The 20869-nt window shown below is 41.1% G+C and overlaps 1 protein-coding gene across 3 annotated transcripts; it reads left to right on the forward strand.

Annotated features, from left to right (window-relative positions):
* The first annotated feature begins 287 nt into the window (after positions 1–287).
* On the forward strand, positions 288–20842 carry dnm3a (dynamin 3a). 3 transcript variants are annotated; one of them, XM_085263829.1, is made up of 21 exons: positions 292–996; positions 4505–4578; positions 4984–5133; positions 5237–5440; positions 6079–6177; positions 6982–7142; positions 7219–7361; positions 7442–7577; positions 7985–8052; positions 8142–8280; positions 8381–8467; positions 8574–8644; positions 8740–8800; positions 9401–9427; positions 10122–10235; positions 14850–14959; positions 17596–17707; positions 18350–18511; positions 18788–19011; positions 19107–19256; positions 20453–20842. In XM_085263829.1, exons 1-21 carry the CDS (start codon positions 836–838, stop codon positions 20484–20486), a joined length of 2487 nt encoding a protein of 828 aa, XP_085119955.1. In that variant the 5' UTR covers positions 292–835; the 3' UTR covers positions 20487–20842. The 3 variants fall into 3 exon arrangements, with proteins under 3 accessions (XP_085119957.1, XP_085119955.1, XP_085119956.1); XM_085263830.1 differs by lacking the exon at positions 9401–9427; XM_085263831.1 differs by lacking the exons at positions 19107–19256; positions 20453–20842 and having other exon boundaries at positions 288–996; positions 17596–17733; positions 18788–18927.
* Positions 20843–20869: the final 27 nt, after the last annotated feature.

Genomic DNA, 20869 nt, shown 5'->3' on the forward strand with positions numbered 1-20869 from the left:
AGAGTGGTACTGAAACTATTCTAACTATGCTGTTAGATGTCATAGATGGGACTGCATTATTTCACCACTAAATGCCTTCACTTTCTCTTTTACTTGTCTGTTTTCCATTGCACTGCACAGTGCTGGCTCCCTGCTCTGGTGAAGAATGCAGCAGCGTTATTTACAGTAGATGAATCGCACACTCTGGTTCTTGTTGCAAGTGTTGAGAGGGGAGCAGCGCAGACCTCCCCACACTGGATACGTGGGATTTTAAATAGCTGGAGGAGTGAATCCTCGCGTGCGCTCTCTTAATTCGGGGTACCTTCATAACTGGCTGTGAAGTTTGTCTATCTCCTGTTTAAGGGGTGGGGGCTGCTGAGTTAAACTTCTTTATTACCGCGCATGCGCACAAAACTGTTCCGTAAGCTGTCAAATCAGAGCGTTTTCTACTGAACAGAGACCAGACATAGCACGGTGAGCGGTGACTAACTAATTAAAAATGTCCCGAGTTTAAGGAAAGCGACTCCCGTTACGAATTGCTGGAGTTTTAAAACAACGGAAAATGACTTCGAAGAGCTTTTTTCGGAGAGCAGAGGGGCGTGAGTACAAATGTGGACACTATCGTCGTTCCCAGACACACTAACCAGACCGTACTAACGACTCCTTAAAGCTGCGGATCTTTAAAAGTTCACACCGATCTTCAAGAAAACTCTAATTTGCAGTTTTTAATAACAGCAATAATAATTCTGGTTACCAGCAGCCACTCACTATGATAGTTACTTTATCAAGTGGTGTAGACTAGAAGCGGAGGTAAAGAGACTTGGCAGGAGCTGGACAGGTAGCTACTCCCGTTGCGATGGGCAACCGCGGGATGGAGGATCTAATTCCGCTGGTCAACCGCCTTCGAGATGCCCTGAGCAGCGTGGGGGAAAGCTGCAGCCTCCACCTGCCCCAGATTGCTGTGGTGGGCGGCCAGAGCGCAGGCAAGAGCTCCGTGCTGGAAAACTTTGTTGGCAGGTAAACCAAAGATACTCATCTCTATACAACAGAGACCACTGATACCAAGAGAGCATTTTCATTTGTAACAGATCTTTTACAAATTAGTCATAACCATTATGAACAAGTTTCATATTCATGACTTTCCCCTAAGTGACTCACTCTTTACTAAAGAACGGTGAAGTTACAATGTTATAACTGATGATGATTATTTGAGTCATACCAAATCTATGAACCATCATGAACCAAATGCTATACTCACCATTAATTAATCAAATTGTCACAACTTAGTTAGGCTGATCATAAACCAGTGAGCTTAATGTGGAGTAATGACTACGTTTGTGTGAGACTACTGGGGACACATTACTCGGGTTTGGCATGGCAAAAAATGTACTGTATACACTTTATATACAGTACTTTAAATCATTTTATATATATTACAGTATATACTTGTTATACACACAGTATTATACAGAAAATACTGTGATCTTGACCCACAGCTCATTTTTTTGTTTCTAAGTAGCCAGACTTTCTTGTAATTTTTTTTAAATGTTCTTTTGTTGAAAATTGTCTTTTCCCCACCAATTTTCTGTCAATTTCTGACTATTTCCAAAGGTATTGTTTGTCTTCTTTTTTTAACTTAACACATCTAAAAATCACTGAAGAATCAAAAAGGCAACTAAGTAATGAACCAGTGTTGTGTTTACACATAACAGACAACTTAGCAAAGAATCCACTTTAAATTGTATCTTTGGGTATTTTGCTGCTAACAGCCTGTTGCAAAAACACACAGTTTCGTCCAATTTCTTTAGTTGAATCTCCAAAAAACAACAAAGAAGATTGTCAGGCATAAGTAGTATTTTTGCACCAACAAGATGATAGGCCCCTTCAGCTGATCCATCCGCTGTTCACTGCAGCTTCATCATAAATTATCTTAGTGGAAAAGTGGCTGTCAATAAGCCATTCGCAATGAAGGGAAACAGGTGGAAAATACTGAGAACTGGATTGAAAATCAGTGGTAACAAGTCTTTGAAGCGATAAATTCAAATTTTGATTCAAATTATCATCAACAACATCGTCAACAGCCTGCATCGTTGTCAGAAAATATGTATTTTTTTTATTTAAATAACTTGTTAATTGTATTAAAATACAATTGGTGAGTTTTTTCTGTTGTCAAAACTGTTCAAGGTTGGGCGTGTGAAATGCATGATTTCCCTAAAGTGAAAGGAAAACTTAATACAGCTGCCTGTGTTCATACTTTCTACATCATGGCATCCATCCAACTCTAGTCTTAAATGCTATGTTGCTAGTCTGGAGTGGTGGATGCCGGGCATGTCAGGGTCTGTATGTAAGTAGTCAGTATAGCAGCTTATCTCATAGAGAGGTGTCACTGAATAGGTGACAGTTAATATGACTTCTGAAACACAATCAAAGCAGAATTCTTGCTATCTTGTAAGTCATTACGTTCACCAAGGTGGAGCTAAACAAGCTTTGTTTTGTTTCATCTTTTTCTGCCCTTTAACAGATTTCAAGGTCCTAAAAATATCCTCGCTTGCTTATGAATAACAGTGTTGTCTGGGTAAAGTTTAAATGCAACTGAGAGCATTTGGTGTGTGATGAGGAGACCAAGTACTTCTATCCTGTCCGGAAGGAAAACTGATGATTAAGTCAATAGTCTTCAAGCTTCCTGAGACAGTAAAGCTTTGTTAGCCGTAGGAGGCCTATGCATTGTTCTGATCTGTAGGCCGTCTATGCAATAATCTGTGGCATTCCAGCAGCAGGCTGTTCACGTCCTGATATTTTGTAACATACCTGTTGGACATGAGTATGTTCTTTTTGTGAATGACTGCAACAGCTGTTTAAACTAAGACAGGATGTAATAAAACAAACTTCCTGAATCTGATTTTAAAAGGAAAGGGAGTGTTATTTATACCCGGTGCATTTGGTTTCTCTAGAATTAACCCTTTATTTAGCTTTATTACCCAATCTAATCCATGCTGTTTTAATGCAACAATTGACAGCAACAGTCACCTCAGACTGCTTTATTTTGTAAGGTACTATACCCTATAATATTGGAGAGAAAACCCCAATGATGAGACAATCCTTTGTGAGCAAGCACTTGGAAACAGTGGGAAGGAAGATCTCCTTTTTAACAGGAAGAGACCTCGTTTAAGGAGGAGCAGTTATCTTTTGTGACTTGTTGGGGGTTGAGAGGGGAAAAAAGAGAGAAAAGGCAAGCATAGCAAGACCACGAAACAAAAAGGACAAAGCACAAACTATGGGAGAGGGTAGAAAAATTTATGACATGTGATAGTTATATTAAAAAAACACTGGGAGTGAACAAAAGGGAAGTGGAGAAGAAATACTGTGTTCCTCATGGAAAGTCCCATGGCAGCCTGAGTTAATAGCAACAAAAGTAAGGGATGGTTCAGGGTCAGCTGATTCAGTGGAAACTGTTAGCTGTATCAAAAAGGGAGGCTTTAAGTCTATCTACTGAACCTAAATTGGGAGCTGGTTCCACAGAAGAACAGCCTAGCAGTAAAGGCTCAGCCTCCCATTCTACTTTTGGAAACTCTAGGAACCACAAGTAATCCTGCAGTCTGACAGAGAAGTGCTTGGTTTGGATAATATGGGATAATATGATTTTAAATTCAACTGGATTTAAAAGAGCGTTAGTGAAAAGGAGATGATATGGGAGAAATTCTCTTTCTAGTCCATGTTAGTACTCTTATTGCAGAATTTTAGATCAGCTCAAGGCTTTGGGGGGAGTGACAATACAGAATTACAATAGTGCAGCCTAGAAGTAACAATAGAGATGAAAGAAGGCAGTCCTATATATCAGTTTATTGTGTCTCTTAAAGGACATATAGTGGTGAAAATCATAGGTCTCTTTACAGTATTACTAGAGGCCAGGTTAATACCATCCAGGTTACATATCTGATTATTCCTCAATTCTTCATCTGGTTCAGCGGATTAAATGCTAATCATTTTCTTGGTCTTGGTAACAAGAACGTTGCTGATGTTTTAGGACAGGGCTGTCAAACACAGGCTCAAACCTGGCCCAGCAGATGGCTTACAAAGACCAGGGAAGTTAAAATTGTAGTGTCTTGTATATCTTCACTTTACTACATAGGTATACACATGTACTGAAAATTTGATTTCTAGATCTTGACAATTTGTACAGTAACGTAAATTAAAGTTATGCAGTTGCTTTACTGGTCCGGCCCAGGTGAGCACCAACAAAACACATGAGGTCCATGAACTGAAGTGAGTGTGACACCCCTTTTTTAAGCAGTATGGCAACTGAACTAAACCTAATACTGGGTGCTATTGTGTCTAATGCTATAAAGGTACTCCCTAAATACTTTCAGTTTAATGGTCATATCTGTGGGCAAAGTATGTAAAATTATTAATATGGTATGGTAAACTTAATGTTTTATATTTGGTTTGGTGGTGGCGGGGAAGATGAATCAGCACCAGTAATAATACGCACATCTATGTGTATATTCTTTTATCTTTCCTCTAACAGAGACTTCCTTCCGCGGGGTTCAGGAATTGTTACTCGGAGACCTTTAATTCTCCAGCTGCTAAGTGATAACACAGGTAAGAGAGCTCATAGGGATGTCATGCCGTAGCATTTCTTTAAAACTGGCACCAGATGGCAGTATGGCGTCTTATGATGACTGTGCCTCATAGAGTCCTGCTTTTTATTGCCCTTTTCTATAAAAAAAAAGAGGATTGGCATGATGGATAGCATTTTTATTTTTTCTCAGAAACAGTCAAAGTATTTTAAGACAGCTGCTAGAAGAAAACAGTTGCAAGAAAAATTGGTTATATTGAAAGTTAGTGCTATGTTATTGTGTTAGCCAGTTGACTAATTTTAAGAACAGCTATAGATTTGGTGGACTAGGCAGAGTTTTTCCAAAGATACTGTAATGCTAAGATGATATTATGAGCCTCTTATTGTTTAGGTGCTGCATGTATTCAAATGCTCTGTGTCTCCCCCAGAGTATGGTGAATTTCTACATTGTCAGGGAAAGAAGTTTACAGATTTTGACGAGATCCGCAAGGAAATCGAGACAGAAACACACAGACTTACGGGATCTAATAAAGCCATCTCTCCTGTTCCCATCCACCTACGGATCCACTCACCACATGGTACTGTGCAGGTCCTTGTGTTTTACTTGCCCCGCTTAACTTACTTTTGGTCTAGTTCTTAAACAAACCTTATGTCCATGTGTGTTTATTTGTATGTGTACAGTGCTGAACCTGACTCTTGTAGACCTACCTGGCATCACCAAAGTGCCTGTAGGCGATCAGCCAACAGACATAGAGTACCAGGTACGAGACATGATCATGCAGTACATCTGTAAGGAAAACTGTCTCATCCTGGCTGTCACACCTGCCAATACTGACCTGGCCAACTCTGATGCACTTAAACTGGCCAAAGATGTTGACCCTCAAGGTAAGCCCCGTGACTGTGAATGTCCTGCTGTTTTTAAATAGTGACATTATTAAAATATAAAACCAGTTCCAAAGAAGTTGGGATGTTGCGTAAGAGCTTATTAAAAGTAAAGATGGGTAGAATTTTGGAATTGTTTCTTTACATAAGGCCTTACAAAGACCTTGCATACTTAAGTAACACAATACTAAACTGCATACTGCATGTATCAAAACAGCATGGCTTTGTAGCCCAGAGTTTTCACCCGCTGAAAACATTTGGCACATTGAAGAATACAACAAAGAAGACCAGGGACTGTTGACCTAGAATCCTTTTTCAGACAAGAATGGGACAACATTTTCTGCCAAAAGTCCAGCAGCTGCTCTCTTCAGTCCCTAGATGTTTATAGACTGTTGTTAAATGAATAGGGGATATTACACAATGGTTAACAAGCTGCTGTCCCAACTCTTTTGAGTTGATGTGTTGCTGCCATCAAATTTAAAATAACTTTCATTTTTCTTAAAATCATACATTTTCTCAGTTTAACCATTTGAAAAAAAATTTCATGCTCTGTTGTTAATAAAAGATGGATGGATGGATGGATGTTATATTCCTTATTCACATTTGTATGGAAATATGCATGTTTTTTCTCTTCTCTTTAGGGCTGCGCACAATAGGTGTAATCACCAAGCTGGACCTGATGGATGAAGGAACAAATGCCAGACAAATACTAGAGAACAAGTTGCTTCCTTTACGCAGAGGTGTGTTGCTTGTGTGTGTGTTCTTGCTCAGTGTGCTATCAAATCGCAATAGAGACTCTCTGGAGAGGATTGACATAATCATTGTGTATTTATTACCAGCCACAAGCTCACTCACAGCCAAGCACAAAGATAACTTTAGCTCTTTACGTGACATCACTGTACTCCCATTCAGTGTGTGTGTGTATGTGCATGTATTCTATGTATGCAGCAAGAGATAAAGAGTAAGAAATGGATTATTGATGGTGTTGGTTTGTGTATCAGCCAGAAGTGTAGAGTCTGACAAGTGGGAACTGATAGGCACCAGCCCAGCTGTTAGCTTAGAAAAGTTTGTAATTTGTGTCTGTGAGAGAGCGGAAGAGACAGAGGCCTGGAATTGGGCAATGCAGGCAGTGTACAGACTGGCTAAAGCACCACCAGGTGCTGGCTGCTTCATGCTTTTCCTACAGCACTAATGCATTAGCCATGGAAGCCCTCTGAAATAATTCCGCCGGTAGCAGCATTGAGCTGAAGTATTAGATGTGAAGCCTAGTGCTATTACATCTATTACTGTACCAAATAGGCAATTTGGCCTGCCCCTCACAATCCGCCCTGCTGTTGCAGAAACACACACATTTCCTGCTTGTATGCTACAGTTATAATGGAACAAATGGTGGTCTGGGAAGAGTTCCCAGGCACCCTCCAGAAAATGCGAGTTGAATCCATCTTACATCAGAGGCCTGTAATTTCTCCTTCCTGTTAGTGCACATTGTCATCCTTATCCTTACATACCTTTTTATAATTTCCCTTTCAACTCCTTCTCCCCAGGTTACATAGGGGTGGTGAACCGTAGTCAGAAGGACATTGATGGGAAAAAGGACATTAAGGAAGCTCTGAGGGCAGAGAAGGAGTTCTTCCTGTCCCACCCAGCCTACAAACACATGTCTGAAAAAATGGGAACACCTTATTTACAAAGAATACTCAACCAGGTTCAATATGTGAACTTTTAAACTGAGAAATATTACATTATGTGCTTGTGTTATTACTAACAATATTTGTTTTCAGCAATTCACAAACCACATTCGGGACACACTGCCAGCCTTCCGTAGTCATCTGCAGAGCCAGCTTCTGGCATTGAAGAAAGAAGCTGAAGATTACATGCAGTTTAATCCAAATGACCCCGCACGAAGGACCAAGACATTGCTACAGTGAGTCAGTCATTCTGTGTATACATATTCTATGTATATATATTTCTGTGTTTTTCATAGCCTGCATGTTTGTCTTTTAGATTAGTTCAGCGCTTTGCTGTTGACTTTGAGAAGCTGATTGAGGGCTCAGGTGACAAAGTAGACACCGTCAACCTGTCCGGAGGAGCTAAGATCAATCGAATCTTCCATGAACGTTTCCCCTATGAACTAATCAAGGTGTGTGTGTGTGTGTGTCAGAATGAGAATCAGAAACAAAATACTTTATTAATTCCTAAGGAAATTATGTGGTTACAGTTGATCCAACACAATAAGAACAGTTACAGACTGGACAAAATTAAATAATACAATGTATTACAAAGTTACAAATATAAGAAATAGGTTCAATATATACAAATAGCTTCTAGAATAATACAGAGATTTTATATATATATGATTGGCATCATTTCATGTGTGTGTGTGGGTGCCTTGTTTATTTGTTTGGATTATGATGTTTATGGTTTTGGTGATTGGTTTATGTTCTTCGGGCACCTGCATTTCCTTTAATAAGTGTAATGATAAACCAAGTTGCTCCTTAGCCAAGTGCTGTTTTTTATGAAGTACTGTGCATCTTTGCATGTCTTAAGATCGGGTCTGATGAAGGGAAGCTGCGGACGGAAATCAACTATGCCATCAGAAACACCCATGGTGTCAGGTTCAGTACAGTAGCAGTGTCAAGTGATTTTATTGTTTTGGTCTTTTTTTGTTTTTCTACTGTAACATCTTATATTTTTTTCCCTACAGGACGGGTTTGTTCACCCCTGACACGGCCTTTGAAGCCATAGTAAAGAAACAGATATCGAGGTTAAAAGGGCCATGTGTTAAATTTATTGACATGGTCAGTCAGGAACTAACCACCACTCTGTACCAGTGTATCGACAAGGTATAAATACTCTTGTTTCATGTATTTGTGTGTTGCTTTCTACACTTCGTGGTGTAGTAACTGTGTCATATCTCATTTGTGGTCTGTTTTTACTCTGTAGCTCAGTTCCTTTCCCAAGCTGCGAGATGAGACAGAAAGAATTGTTACCACTGAAATTCGAGAACTAGAGACTAAATGCAGAGACCAGGTAATCCATATTTGTGTAAGGGATGAATTGTTTTGGATTACTCAGTTGCATTCTTATGTTGTGTATTGTTTTATTTCATGAGTTAACATATGTTCGCACTGTCCAGGTCATGTTGCTTATTGACATACAGGTAGCCTACATAAATACCAAACATGAAGACTTTGTTGGCTTCAATAAGTGAGTCTCCACATCACCTTTAAGATTTCTAGCTAATAATAAGCATCGTTAATTATACACTATATTAAATCAGACTTGCTTTTCATTTATCTTAGTTCCCCCCAGATGCACAATCACACCAATACCAAGATTGCTGCACGGATTGGAGGAAAACAGGTGAGAGTCTAAATGGCTTGGCTTAATAAAATGAACCAGGGATCATGCAGCCCTAAAATGCAAATGAAGGCATTCTGAGACAGTTTGTCAGTTGAACCAGTCCATTGATCCTTAGCTTTACTTTTGTCTGAGTTAAATCTCCTGACAACTTAATTATTATTAATTATTATCAGTACAAGGAATCTGCAAAAATACAAACAAAATTCAAACTTTAAACGCATTTAATTTATGTGCTGTGGCACATAGCATATCTGTGTGCCACAGCAAAAATAAGACATTTTAGTCTTTTTCTATTAGATTTATATGTAGACATATTTATGTGACACATTTTGATTTAGCAGTGATAATTAAAAAAAACATTTCTACTATAACTGGAACATTGATATGTGGTGTTGTTAATATTTGCTAAACAGCAGTAAATTTCAACCACAGCTTCAAAGGTAAATAAAAAAAAATTTATTTTCAAAGTCCCGAGTGATGCTTTGCTAATAGTTAACTGTTAAATGTAGTCATTGTTGGCGCCATCCCCAAAAATTGTCATATAATGAAAAAATTAACTCCATCTTTCTGTTGCTGCTTCATCTCCTGTTTTTTCTCTAGGGTGTGGCGCCTCATTCAAGTCTAATAGTAGGAGACCCGTTTCTTTAAATCTTCTCACTCACTGCTGCCTCTGCTGGCAATATGTGTGCACAGCGGTGAAGCTTAAGGGTTGTGGGTTGGCATGCTACTGATTGCAGCAAACACAGCAAAATGGCTCCTTGTAGCTTTAATAATCACATCTTTCATCATCTGCAACTTTCTCAGAAAGTGTTTTTTCTTTTTCTTGTTCAGTCTGTGCTAATCTTATAATTTCTCTTTCACAGTTCCCCCACTGTAAAAATATACATTTGCAGGAAGTATATGTTATCTTGGTATAATATGTCTCATTTCCTATAACTTGACACATCTTTCCTTTACAGTGCCTTTGTCTGTCACCTTTGACCGCTCTTCCTGTTTTCTCCCAAATTTGAACAGCCAGGCTCTGATTTCTGTGCTTGCTCGACCGTCTTTACCCTTTTAGGTTCTCTTAAACACCTGTGCAAGCTGTTTTTCAGTTAAATATTTTGTTGATTGCATCACTGTGTATCTCACAAATGTCTAACCCGCACAAATGTTATTTTTTTCCTCCAGTGTCAGCTGTTTGACTTTTACTCTTGTTTTCGTCAGCACAATCTGCTCTCATTGTATGACCTGCTTTTCATGCTTTCATGTGAATTGTGCCTTGCTGTGAACAATTGTCTGCTGTGTTGCCTTCTGAGCTTCTTACCCTTGACTGATGCAGGTCATACGCAAGGGTTGGCTGACCATCAATAACATTGGCATCATGAAAGGTGGAGCCAAGGAATACTGGTTCATACTTTCTGCAGAGAACCTCTCATGGTTCAAGGATGACAAGGTAAGGCCTTCACATTTATTTAATGACAAACTGAATTGAATATCTATTATCAAGATGAATTACACTTCAAATATTTTATTTATATAGTCCAAAACACAGAAATGCACTTAAGCCATCATCAGTTTATTTAAATAAATAAACTAAGCTTGAAATAGTGTGTTAATTGTTCATTTTAGAGAGGCAAAGTAAAATTGTTCATCTGTTCAGATCACATTCTTAAAAAAAAGAAGAAGTAGGTGGCAGAGATCTTAGTGGCCCTCTGCTCTGATGTCAGTGGGGCTGCCATCTGTCTGCCTGTCTGTGCCTGCTGTACAGGAGCAGAAGGTCTGCACAGCAAGTGTAGACAGGCAGACACACCACAACAGTCTCATCCTGTCACAGCTGATGTCATGGGAAGAGGGAAGGGCAGAGTAGAGGGAAAGAGATCAGAGAAGGGGAAACACATTGGAGCATTTCTCTACGGATAGAAACAAGCACCTGTAAACATTCACATCTGGATGAAAACTCTACGGCTGGATAGTTAACATTTGTGACTGTGAACGCGATAAAGAAACTTTGACATTGTTTGACAGACTGAGAATTGAGTGTTTTTTAGCAACAGTATGTTGATTGTTTTACAAATAAGTTATTGTTCTTGGTAACCACACTAAAATAGTTTGAAGGTTTAAGCTAAACAAACAGTGACATCATTCTAGTCACAACTAAAAGCACATCTTTAACCCCCTTCTCTCTGTCCAGCTAACTCTTGCTGTTCTCTCCTACCACCTGGACCTGTAATTGAACCCCACCATTTCCTCCATTCATTCCTCTGACACCCCCCTTCCCATTCGTGCTGCTCTCCCTTCAGTCTTCCCCCTTGCTCCCCCCTTTTCTTCCTCTTCTGGGAGTTTAGGCATTTGGAGCGGCTCACTCTGACACAGCTGGAGCTGCCCCAAGCCAAACTGAGACTCACACACATACACACATGCACACACAAACGCACTCAGTGGACAGGGTTGTATATACAGTATACAGTACACATGCAGACTCTGATGTAAACAAAGTGACATGCAAATAGTGGAGAAAAATATACACTCACTCAGACAGACACATGGTCACTTTTCAGATAAACACTGGATTGCTTGAACGCTGTGTTCCAAACATAGCCCCAGGCATCCATATTATACACACAGTGTTTTAGGTTTCCTCTTGCTGTCATTCCCTTACTAAGCATTTGCAAATCAACTCAGTCATACAAAGCCTTTTTTGCACACAGGCAAGAAGTAATACAACTGCAGGCAAGTAATCATCTGTCGACCACATCAGAGCAGCAAGCTGGTTCTCTGCTGATGATCAAAATGAGACATGTATGCTTCACTACATGGATTAAAGCTACTATAAGAATTAAAATTAAAAAAAAAAATCTTTATACATTTTTGCTATGGTTGTTTAATCTCTGCACCTCATCACCATGTTTATCACTCGTTTATGTGCATTTTAAGTCACCCATGGTATCACAGGAGATGAGATCTACTGATTTTTTTTATGTGCACATAGACATACACACAGACGCATAAGCCAAACTCCTGCTTCTTCTCCCTCACAGCTCACAGTTCCCGCTCTCATAACCCCCCGCCCACACTACCTCCACACATTACTTTTTTCTTTGACTGCTGCCCCCCCCCCCCAACACGCACACACACTTATTTTTTTCTTTCTTTCTCTTGCCTCTGTTGCCTTTTACTCCTCCTTTCTCTCTCTCTCTCTCCCTCTCTCTGTCTGTCTCACCCTCTTTCTCTCTTTCTCCCCCTTTCTGTGGTTGGCAGTCTCCCTGGGACTGTGCACATTCCTGGCTGGAAAATCTGAAGCTTTGTCCAAACACCAGCTTCCAAGATCTGCCCAGAGAAATCCCACATGGCTGTTTCTACACTGCAGACCTCCCCTTTTGACTCCCCCTCTCTCCTCTCAACTACTCCACAGTCTTACTCCCAAAAACCCCTCTTCCCCCCTCTTCACCCCCCAAAACTCCCCTGCCACCCTCCCTTCATCATCTCTGTGTTGATTGCTTCCATGCACACAGTTTTAACCTGTTTGAATTACATCTTCATTCTATTATATATGTACCCTGCACTGACCTCATGCTGAAAGTGCAGCTTAACCGTTCAGAGTTTAATCTTCACAGCACATTGAACAGACGAACATTCCTTCACCCCTCAACTGCCAGAACTCTACCAGGGAGCTGAAGAAAAACAGACGGCTCATGACTATACATTTAATCTACATGCACTCCTCTATGTGTTTGCATGTGAGGCCTATCTCAGGTCCATTAGCCTCTAGGAAGGGGGGACATAGCTTCAGACACAGCAGCTCTGATGTATGATCCTTCACGACTACCCTGACACCACTGCGATTACGACACACACACATAAATACACAAATGTGTATACAAAGCAATGCCACAATGTCCTTTAACCACAAGAGCAATCATATTGCAAAGCAGATGCACATGCAAAATGTGTGAGGCAATCTGTGGAAAAAGTTAGGTTAGAGCTTTTCTGAAGTTGCTGTGCGCAAAATAAGCTCAGCTCATTAGCTGATTTGTAGCCTTCTTAGTTTGCAGCCCTAAAAGACAGGAAAAACAGTCAAGTTATACTTCACATGTGTTATTCTCACTAGTCAACAAAGACAGTTAATTCAAGCTGACAAATACCACAAAATGGATGAGAGATTGTGCAACTTAGTATAAAGCTGGTCACAGTGATTAAAGATATGAAATCGTGTGATAGTATATGCATATTTAAAGGCACTTGCACATCTGCAAGCGAGAAACATCACAAAATAATAGACCTTATATTTGCCAGCATAGACTATGTGCAGTTTTCATCTTCTCTTGTGTATTTGTAGATGGCATTAGTATAAGCTGCTGATGCACTTCCTTGCACAGTCTAACCAATGTGCAGACTACTGTACACCAGTAAGATCCTGAACAGGTAGTCTGAACACTGGGATGACGGAGCAGGACCCTTTCTCGTTTGTGTTCGGCCTTGCCTTTTCCATCTCTGGCTGTTTTCTTGCAGTCCTGCATGAGGCGTTGGAGAGTTGACAAAAGGTTTCCTCTGTTTTTCTCATATTTCTTATCCGGTTCCAATGCTGGGTCGTAGGGCAAGACACACACATCAGACATCCACTCCTATGGGCATCTCTCCTTCAGACATGTTAGTGTACCTTGATTCGGTCGTCCGCAGGGCTGTGTCCCGATGTAGTATCCAGTCTTGACGTGGCACATTCACCCATTCAGCCAGGGATCTGCCTGTTCACTCAGGGAAGGCATAAGGAAATAAGGGGAGTGAGAGAAGGAGAGAGAGTTAGGGAGGAACTTAGCAGCCATATATGGGTTGATGGGACCCATGGGGGAATCAACTTTGGAGTGGTCTGGAGTTTCTCCCCATTTCTTCTTCACAATCGCTCCTGCTTTCTATGTTCCTCAACATTTCCTTGTCTACTTTTGCGAAATTCACCTCCCTCTGTCCATGTCTATCCCTCCGCTTCCTCTCTTTCTCATCTCTACTTTCTATTTCTACCCCATCGGAGCACCCTATACTCACTCCGGTCTCCTCCCTCTCCGTCTAAAGCGATCCCAGATGTTGCTGTATGAGCGCCAATCGCGTTCTGTCATTTTTTTTCAACCTCTGTTACAGGAAGTGGGCCCCTTTGTTAAAAAAAAAAAGGAAAGAGGAGCAAAGGAAGAGAGTCGTAGGGTTCAGGGAAGCACTGGGAGAAAGACTGATGACCAAAATGTACTTCCAGAATAGTCGCCTCTCATTTCATTCGTGCACATGATCAAACGCATGAGCACATATTCGAATCTACACATTGTTAAAAAATGCTCTTCTGGCGTTAGGTATTCTGACTCTGGTGGTCACTTTTTTCTTTGAACTCTCCATCCATCCATGGCTGTACCTATAACCAGGCTTTATGGAAGGCCCTTTCTCAAAGGCTAGACAGAAAGAGCAGGCTGGAGAATAGAGAGATGAGGGGGAAGGGCTTGACTTTAGGAGAAATGTTGTGTTAGAGCTTGAGTCTGAGTAATGACTTTCACATGTGGCCCGGCCTCTCTACCTCTTTTTTTCATACTACTTCTCTCGTTCCCTCCCTCCCTGCTTCACTTTTCTGCATCCTGCCTCCATACTGTCTGGTTCTCCTCACACTAGCCGCTCCACTCCTCCAACTGTTCTCCGTCATTCATAAGTCCCCATGGTGATGACAGACTATAGACTTATGGCAACTCTCCCCCTCCCCCACTGATTCTCCTGAACTAGTTTGTGAGTTGTTAATGTGAGTCAGTCTGACAGTCAGACACATCATCTTATATGAACTCGGATGCACTCCTAGCACAATGTTCCACATCTCCATTTCGCCTTGCCTTCTGACACTTTTCCCATTACAGTTCATGTCTCTTGGCTCCACTTTCTTCTCTAGGTGCACGCTAAGAAATATTTACTACCAGACACATGCAAACTGGCCTTAGTCTCTGGTGGTTTTTGCTATCAACGCTGTTATTGCCTCTATGGTGTCGTATATTACTCTGCATACCAATGTCAAAATTTTATCTTTTCATATTCTGTCTTTTTTCAGGAGAAGGAAAAGAAGTACATGCTTCCACTGGACAACTTAAAGCTCAGAGACGTGGAAAAGGGCTTCATGTCCAGCAAATATGTTTTTGCTATCTTCAACACAGAGTTAAGGTTTGTGTGTGGTTGGAGGCGTGTGCTTTTTCATATGTGCCTGTTTGGTGAGTGAATGCGTGAGTCAGAAAAGGGAGTTCTGTTCTTGTCACCTGCTCGATGAAACTTTTGTGATATTTTACGAGGGTGGACATGTTGGAGGAGGAAAGGGAGGAGATGTCAGAGTGGCGTTTTGCCCTTCCGCCGACCTCTTCCATTCAACTTTGCCACCGGAACCAAAAGGGATATCCAGCGGGTACTGGAGCGGATGCCGTTTTTTTTTTTTTGCTCTCTAAGTATATGCCAGGCTTTTGAGGGCAGAGCTGGGTTTTGGGTTTGCTAAGTTTATGGGTGTGAAACAGATTGAGAAGGACAGAGAGACAAAGGGAAAACATAAGAGGCAAGAGAGAGAGAGTGTTTAGGAGCTGGAGCTGACCCAAAGCCTGGCTGATTGTACCAGAGCATGTGGGCTTTGTTTATAATGCTTTGCTATGCTACATTCGGACACACAAACTGAATTCATAAGTGCGTGTGTGTGTTTCCACATGTGTGTATGTGCCTTTGCAAAGAGCATGCGTATAGACCACAGCATACCGACGGCAGGCTCATTAAGCAGCTAATCAAAGCCAGAGCGCTTGGATCAGAGATGAGGCTGCTCTTGTTTGGAAAGAATTGCTCGACTCACCACAAAAAGGAGGGAGAGGGAAGAACTGGAAGGGTTGGGGGGGAGAAAGAAAGCAGCAGAGAGAGAGAGAGAGAGTATCAGAGCCAATGGCCAGGAATGTGTCAAAGTCTGTCCTGTGGCGCCCCCCCCCCCCCAATCCAACCCCTCTACCCCCCTTTCCTGCGCCCTCACTCTGTTTCTCTTTCTGTATTTGTGTGTGTGGCTTTGTCCCTGTCTGACAGTAATCAAAACCTCAGGAAACTCTTCAAATCTAAAGCAGTCATAGCGCTGCAGAAATTCCTTCAGATTAGTGAAAAAGCTCCCAGTGAGCTGAGGAGAGAGCATAAAAAAAGGCCGTTTAAAACAAATGTTGGTGTAAGTGATAAATCAACATAGAGAACAATTTTCTTATGCGCTCACTGGTGTAAACGAATGTTCAGTGTCCTGATCTTAGTGTAATAGCACTCCAGTATTGTCATGGTTGGCCCGGCTCCCCGTCTGTTAGCCACCACACCCTGATTTATTAGCCTCACCCATACTAGCCCAGTTATAAGCACACAAACTAAAAGCCTATTTCTTCATCGCTCTGTATACCTCTCTGTCACCACAGTGTAGTTTCTCAGTTTCTGCTGTCTGTTGTTCTCACACACAGTCTTCACATTTTTGAGGTTAATTGCTACGTGTTCTGAATGTGAGGAGGGAACAACAAAAGGGGGAAAAAAACAATCGAGTGATTAAAGAAAAATGTTTAACAGATGGGCCACGGCCTGCTCCAGATTCTTTACTTGTTTCTGACTTTGTTACTAAGCGTTGAGATGTCAGATGATGTGAAGAGGGACGTGAGAGGACAAACAGAGAGCAAGCTGAGTTTGGGTATGAATCACGGTGAAAAAATACGTGATGATGATGATAAGGAGATAAGCTGCCGTGAATAAGGTCGTGTGAAGCATTGCGTTTGGGAAGCAATAAATGATGTATGTGTTATATGTGTGTATATCGGTGCCGTGTATGTTTCTGTGTGTGTTTTAATCTAGTTGAAAGTGTCTGCGTCTGTCTTTATGCCCTTTAGATCTGCAAGTGTCCAACATGTTACATGGGGAGGGTTGCCTACTTGAAAGTGTAACATAGACCTGACACACATCAGTTTACATAGAGCCTGATAGCTTCTGTTACCCGTGTATCACTTTATGTATACTTATATTTTTATTATTACTATACAGGATGCAGTAATGGGACACAGGTCAGCCAGTGCTCCATTTAAACAAAGTAAATTTAAAAAGATTCCATTGGCTGATTTTACAAACAAATTTATCAGCATGAACGAGAAATATTTGCAGGACACACTGCACATTGCTTTACAAAGCAGACTGAATAATACGGTACCCAGACTGACAAACAATAAAACTGTTAAACGTTTGTTATGGAAACACAAGAAATTATTTTTTCTGTACAAACAAAATGCTACTTATGTTTGTTTCACACAAAGACTGTATATAAAGATATATATACAGTCTGTGGGTTAGCGCATGAAGGCATCCTTGTGCCAGTAACATTTCACTTGTGTACAGATTGGGTCAGAGGCTTAGTAAATAATATTTGTATATAAAGAATTTCGAACACAAACAGTGAAATCGTCCAAGTGGCCTTGATGTTCTCTTTTAAACACTCTACACCCTAGCTGATAAGTTCGCAACTATAACTAAATGTTTGGCTTAATCACCTACACAGAGTTCACAAGAAAAGGTTAAAGTTCCTGTTATGGATAATAGGTCTTGTATATGTTCATCAGAGTTCCCATGAAACACATCGGAAAATGTGTTTGGTACGAACTGTATATTTTCTTAACCGTAAGGTAAGCACTGGGCCAGTCTCCCGTACAACGTATATAAGGTTTTGTGTATATTACTCCGTATTGCAGAAAGCTCCCTTGAGTTAAAAGTGTTATTGCTGTATATTTTTTGGACATTTCTGACAGGATTGTAATGAATTGCAGGAATGTGTATAAGGACTACAAATGCCTGGAGTTGGCCTGTAACTCTCAGGAGGAGCTGGACAGCTGGAAGGCTTCTCTGCTACGGGCCGGAGTCTACCCTGAGAAAGTTGCTGTTAGTACTTTGACCCCTAATTCAACGTAATTAAACCCAGTCCTGACCTTAGCTTTGGGGAACTGCACCTGTCTGCACCTTACCTTTGAGTTATATGCACTCATTGGCTTTGCTAACCTTAAACCCTGTCTGTAACCCCTTACCCCTCTCTCTCCATGTTCCCCTTTCTCTCCCCCTGCCAAAGAGAAAAAGCAAGTCCCCCACCCCTTCCATCCCGCTCTGTCGTTGGCTCTTTAGTACAGCATTCTTGGTCCATGATGTCACTACAATATGTGTGTGTGTGTGTGTGTTCTGGTCTGTTTCTAATCAGCAGTTCCTCGTCCCTCACACACTCCCCCTTTTTTTTTTTCTTCTGCCCATTCCTCCTTGACTCCTTCTTTTTTGTTCCTTGTGTTCAACTCTCCTTGTTCTTATCCTATCAAATGTGTTTCTTCTTGTTACTAACATGGAATAGATGTGGCCACTAAATATAAAAGAAAGCTTTGTCTCTTTACACATCTGTATTTGTATTAAATTACTAGCTGTGGTATATCAGCAGTCCCTGTAGCATGGCACACTACACTGTAGATTATTGCTTAAATGGGTTGTCTGTATAGTGTTAAGATGTATGTATATGTCCCAACTTGTGTGTTTTTTACTAAGGTGGATGAGCAGGGGAATGGACCTCCTGAAAACCTCTCCGACCCCCAGCTGGAACGTCAAGTGGAGACCATTAGTAACCTGGTTGATTCCTACATGGGCATCATCTATAAGATGGTCAGGGACTTAATGCCAAAGACCATGATGCACCTCATGATTAACAGTGTAAGCTCTCCAGACCACACTTTTAACTGTTATTTTTATTTTTTTTGGTGCAGCAAATCCTTTTCACTTTTTTTTCTACATTTTTTGTTTTTTTGAAATTTGAAATTCCACTTGATCCATATCCTGACCAACAGAAAAAAGAAACTTTCAGGGGGTAAAAAAACATTTTTTGCCACCGATTAAGAATATAGATTCGTTTTTCTGAATTAGAATAAAATACCACTTCACAAAGTTACATTTTAACTTCTCACAGTAGTTTATAATCCCTCTCTGTAGGTTAAGGAGTTCATTAGCTCTGAGCTCCTGGCCCAACTCTACGCTCTGGGAGAATGCTCAGCTCTGATGGATGAGTCACCAGAGCAGCAACAGCACCGAGTTGAAGTGCTCCAAAAGCATGCTGCCCTGAAGGAGGCGCTCGCTGCCATTGGAGAAATCTCCACCTCTACCTGCACTACCCCTTTGCCTCCACCTGTGGATTCTTCCTGGATAAAACCATCCAGGTGCAAATGTACACATATACATAGATGGATTCATTGAAACAAATCTGTACAACCTATCACTTAAGCTTCTCTCGTCTTCTGCTTCTCTTGCCAAGCCTCCCTAAAACTGCAGCCAGTGGTAAGCCTGGGATCCGTAGCCATGCTCCACCTGTTCCTCGGGTGCCCAGCGCTGGACCCAAAAGCTCCCCTAATGGCTCTCGGCAGCACACTAGTCAACAAAATCGTACCCCAGCCTTGGTGCCAAGGTGACTGTGAAACCAGAGAGATTAGCCCATGAAACCTGACCTGTTGTATAAATGATGACCTCTAGGCTTCGCCAAGCCTGGCATTTATGCATACACATGCGCACACATGCAAAATCAAATGTTCCCGTACAAAGGCACAGGGTTAGAAAAAGTTGTTATTTGAGCTGGGTGGGGGTCTGCTGGAAAATGTGTTTCTCATATTCTCCTTCCCATCAGCCTCAGTAGACAAGACCTCCGCATGCTTTCTACTGGAGCCAGATACAACAGGCTGAGCGCCCTGTCAACTTTTCATCTTTCTCTCTGTCCTTCATTCCCCCTTTTTCTTCTAGCATGCATTTGTTTTATTGCCTTCCTCAGTTTCCCTCATGCAATAACCATTATTTTTCCTTTTGCCCGTACCTCTTTTTCTTCAACTTTTTCTTTACTTCTCCTCTTTCACTGGTTCCTCCCCTGCTTTTGGCCCGTCTCTCCTTTTTCTCTCTGCCTCATTTCCTCTGTGCTCTCCAATGGTTCTTTAGGTTCTTTCCCTCATACACTCTCTTTCCTTGCCTGAGTCTTTCCATCCAGCCTAATGCTTGTCTGGCTCCCCTATAGATATAGAGTCATTGGGACACGATCTTACTGTAATCAGTCTTGTACTTGTACTCTACTTGTATGCTCTATGCAGCTTTATGAGTCTTGCCTTTATGTGCATTTTCTCATCATTATAAAGTCTATTTAGCCTATCATGTGTGGAGCTACGGGCAAATAAAAACACAGTAAAGAAATATAGAAATATGTAAATTATAACTTGGAATTAGGAACAACTGAAAGCCCCAGCTGGCACTGCTACACTTGGATCAACTCCTTGCTAATAATAAGGCATCTCCTAATTCATGAACATCTTTATCCAGGGTTCAGAATTATCTTATTCCTTTATTTATTTAGGAAGGCTGAATGTATAAAGCTTATAAAGTCCTGACTGCTTAGCCCCAGACTGTACCTCTCTGCAGATTAACTAGAAATTTAAATGCGGATGATTAAGAAAGCTACAGTGAGAGACAGCACCGTCCCATCAGAGATACCATGTCCTCAAAATCATGCATAAGTCTTTCAAATTTTGAAAGATGTTATAAGATCTAATGTAGAGAAACTTTTATAGAAACTTTGCTAATATAAACCATATAGTAATGTCTTTGATCTAATATTGTCTCCAGGAGGCTTCCCCCAGCAATCCCAAGTGTGAAATAAGCCCCCTCTGCTCTGAACTCCATTACCCATCTGCCCCCATGGTCCTTTCAGCTGCAGCTGGCTGCTACCCGGAGACACTCCTGACCTGCATGATGTATAATACAGCTGAAGCACGATGATGGGCTTTTCTCTGTCTCCTCTGGGAGCTGCTGTCTGCAAAACTCACTCCATCCTGAGCCTGTTTTGTACATAATATCAACGGCCACAAACGATGGAATGTGCACAACTGTCTGCTGGCTTCTCTCAAGTGCCTGAACCTTTTGTAGATAAAAATATCAATCTGAATTATTATACTGAAAAGAATATACATGCACTGTTTCTATTTTCCGTGAATAAACAGGTATTTTATTTTTGAATGCATGTGCAAATGTCATTATTTGGAA

The sequence above is a fragment of the Mchenga conophoros genome, linkage group LG23 (assembly GCF_057382185.1).
Source record: "Mchenga conophoros isolate Kocher_MC1m ecotype Shallow Benthic linkage group LG23, M_conophoros_male_GT1.1, whole genome shotgun sequence".
Taxonomy (NCBI): Eukaryota; Metazoa; Chordata; class Actinopteri; order Cichliformes; family Cichlidae; genus Mchenga; species Mchenga conophoros.

Coding starts and splice junctions, on each gene's coding strand:
- dnm3a (XM_085263829.1), top strand. CDS start 836: ATGGGCAACCGCGGGATGGAGGATCTAATTCCGCTGGTCAACCGCCTT. Junction 997..4,504: donor CTGGAAAACTTTGTTGGCAG/GTAAACCAAAGA, acceptor TTCCTCTAACAG/AGACTTCCTTCCGCGGGGTT. Junction 17,708..18,349: donor TCTACCCTGAGAAAGTTGCT/GTTAGTACTTTG, acceptor TTTTTTACTAAG/GTGGATGAGCAGGGGAATGG.